A 3,147-nucleotide genomic window follows, 5' to 3' on the forward strand; every position below is an offset into this window, starting at 1 on the left:
TTTCTAAGACGTACAATATAACCCAAAATATGTTATATGGCATGGAATTATTATCATGACAGACAATATGGATTTGTATGGATGTTATATGGGTGTATGATAGGCCTATGGGTTATATGGGTGGATGTGGATGGATGTTATGCAAGGGATAATGTTTAGAACGTCATTATCGGGAAAATAAGCCCCGACAGGGCGAACAGGACACCGACGCTCAACGGCCCTGAAGGGGCCTATTATCGATAATGACCGGCAACGTTCTTTACATTATCCTGCTTATTACACGGCTATTTGCCTAAATTAAAAAATAACTTCACATGGTGTGTCTTTCTACAATTTGGTGCATTATATGGGTGCCTGTTGTTCCATGTAGGCATTTTCACTTATTTGCACATTTGTTTCTTTGCAGTGCTTGTGGTACATCTTAAAATACATTTTGCTTGATTTGTGGCACCACAGCTAAGTATACATTGCCTCTTCCACAGTACAAACATTTTCAATTAACTTTTAACAGTCGGTTGAAAAACAGTGTGTTCTGACTTTCGAAGCCAGAGATCCCAAATAACACCTAGGTAAATATCATTATCAAAATGTTGTCAATTTTAAAGAAAATATTTATTATTAATTTAAATGTTAACAGTTGTTATGGGGAAAACATATATAATTATTATGAATTTCCACCCATCAGTTCAAAAGCCTTCCTTTTGATGGCCCAACAACTTACGGAAGGCTTCAACATGCAACAACAGTCACTCTGCAAACAATTTTGTGTCAGACATGTCAGACCAAAAGATGGCCCCGGAAACGATTATTTGTAATGCCTTCCTGAACCAACTGTAGAAGAAGGCGTACACCAACGGGTTGATGGTGGAATTCAGATACCCCAGCCACACAAGAGTGTCGAACAAGGCGGGCGGTACAGAGTAGCCGATGAAGGGGTCGATGATATTACAGATGAAAAATGGCGCCCAGAAGGACAGAAACACTCCCATGATGATGGCCAGCGTTTTGGTGGCTTTCCTTTGGTGCTTGTCCACCTTGGAGGAGCTGGTGTTCTGAAGGCCTGTGGTGCGTACCTGTCTCTGGGCAACCACGTAGATCTTCAGGTAGATGCCCAGCATGATGACCCCGGGGATGTAGAAGGCGATAATGGACGAGACAGTGATGGAAACCCCACTCTGTAACAAAACACACCTTCCTTCACACGCCACATTGTTATAGTACAACTCCTCGATTCCTAATATATTCAGCTTGAGAAAGATCATCCCAAAGCCGACCACAGCAGAGACACACCATGTGACCAGGATCATGATGAATGCGGTGTTATCAGTTATCTTATGGGGGTAGAGCAGAGGGTGGCACACGGCATAATAGCGGTCGATGGATATAAAGGACAGGTTCAAGATGGACGCGGTACACAACAAAACGTCGGAGCTAGTGAATAGCTTGCAGAACATGTCTCCAAAGTACCAGCAGGTCTCAACGGATTGTAGCATGCCGGGGAACATGACCAGAATCCCCAGGAGGAAGTCAGACATGGCCAAGGAGAGGGTCAGGTAGTTGGTGGGCGTGTGGAGTTGCTTGAAGTGAGAAATGGCCACGATCACGAAGAGGTTACCCAGCACTGTGAGGACCACCGCAGACCCCAGGGTCAAGTAGAGGGTGACACGGACAGCAACAGGGTAGACCGTCCTCAGACACGAGCCATTCCCGTAGCAGAACTCCGGCTCCATTGGCCTGGGAGGGGGGAAAGAGGGAGAGAGAGAGAGAGAGAGTGTGAGAGAGAGCGGGAGGGAGGGAGGAAGGGAAGGTTGGGGTTAGGCAGGGTTTAAGTAAATTAGGTCATGCAGTCTGCAACCTGAAATACATTATTACATCAGTGATGTTGAAAAACAGTTGATGGTGGGGATTAAGGGCTTTGGGCACCGACATTCAAAGGACCTGAAGAAAAACACACGTTAAACATGTGAATAATAGGCAGAAACATCATGTGTCAAGCACTTCCAATCAATGCAGGATTTGACAGAGCTATGCCAGATTTGACACGAGAATTTAATTACTGATGTTGTCAAACGCAAGCCTAATGATTGATCTGGCACATCCTCATTCAGAGAGCAAAACGAGTCATGCCACAATCCTTATTCATGAACAACTACAACATGTCAAGCTACTACTTACGACAAAGGGCTTAATAAATAGTTTATCTCTTGTTGGGCGTTAAACCTGATAATAATTTAAATGTCTCTGCTAATCCTATCAACTGTCTTTACATCACTGCATGTCATTTTTTTGTAATAGTAACTGTTTTAGCAGGCCATAAATCGGATGTAATAGGGTTATTCATAATAAGACAAATCATTCTAAATGTTAATGAAAAAGGTGTCAGAACTACCACCTGTCATATTTAAGGTGTATCCGAAAATATCTAGTAAAGACAGTCACATATTATCCGATAATGATTTCAATTACTCTAATGTATTTAAATATATTGGTGTAGATTAAGTAGTTTAAAGTGTGATAAAGCATTAGACCTCAGTCAGCTGAAGAGGTAAACTCAGTGGCAATAATGTACTTTATATATCATTTCAAGATGATGACAGAGTCACCCACTGCTACGACTGGGCCATTTCCCTGGACTCTGTGGCCTAACGCAATAACAATCTTGCATCTAGCCACAGGGACCACAACTTTTTGGGGCAGCATTTAGCATTAAAAAAAATCTCATTCAAATTTGTTATTGGTTCAATTTAAACAAATATTTCTTAACTCCCATCATGCGAAAAAGTTTGTAAAAAAACAAAGCAACTGTGTCACTACTGTATCACGTTTACTATTCCCTCACTTTCCTCACTAAGTCCGGTCTCCCTTTTGAGTGTGTGCCTGTGCATTTTTTCCCACACGTTGACGAGACTATGGCGCACCGCCATAGTCTGATTTTGGCCGCCATATTTTCAATATGAAAAATAAATAAATAATTAAAGACAAACAACATATCTATGTTACTTTGTTTGGTTCAAACCCAGCAGTATGTATTAAGGGCAGCTGTGTGTGTAAGAGTGTGTGTGTGTCTGTGTTGGGGGGGGGGGGGGGGGGGGGTGAGAGAATATTTGGTGTGCACAGAATCTATGAATTTAATAGTATTAATAATAA

The 3,147-nt window shown here is 42.1% G+C and overlaps 1 protein-coding gene across 1 annotated transcript; it reads right to left on the reverse strand.

The window, feature by feature from the left end:
- Positions 1-746: 746 nt before the first annotated feature.
- Positions 747-1,730, reverse strand: LOC132473858 (trace amine-associated receptor 1-like). The gene has a single exon (XM_060074140.1). The coding sequence runs from the start codon at positions 1,728-1,730 to the stop codon at positions 747-749; it is 984 nt and encodes a 327-aa protein (XP_059930123.1).
- Positions 1,731-3,147: the final 1,417 nt, after the last annotated feature.

Source organism: Gadus macrocephalus, chromosome 16 (assembly GCF_031168955.1).
Source record: "Gadus macrocephalus chromosome 16, ASM3116895v1".
NCBI classification, from domain to species: domain Eukaryota; kingdom Metazoa; phylum Chordata; class Actinopteri; order Gadiformes; family Gadidae; genus Gadus; species Gadus macrocephalus.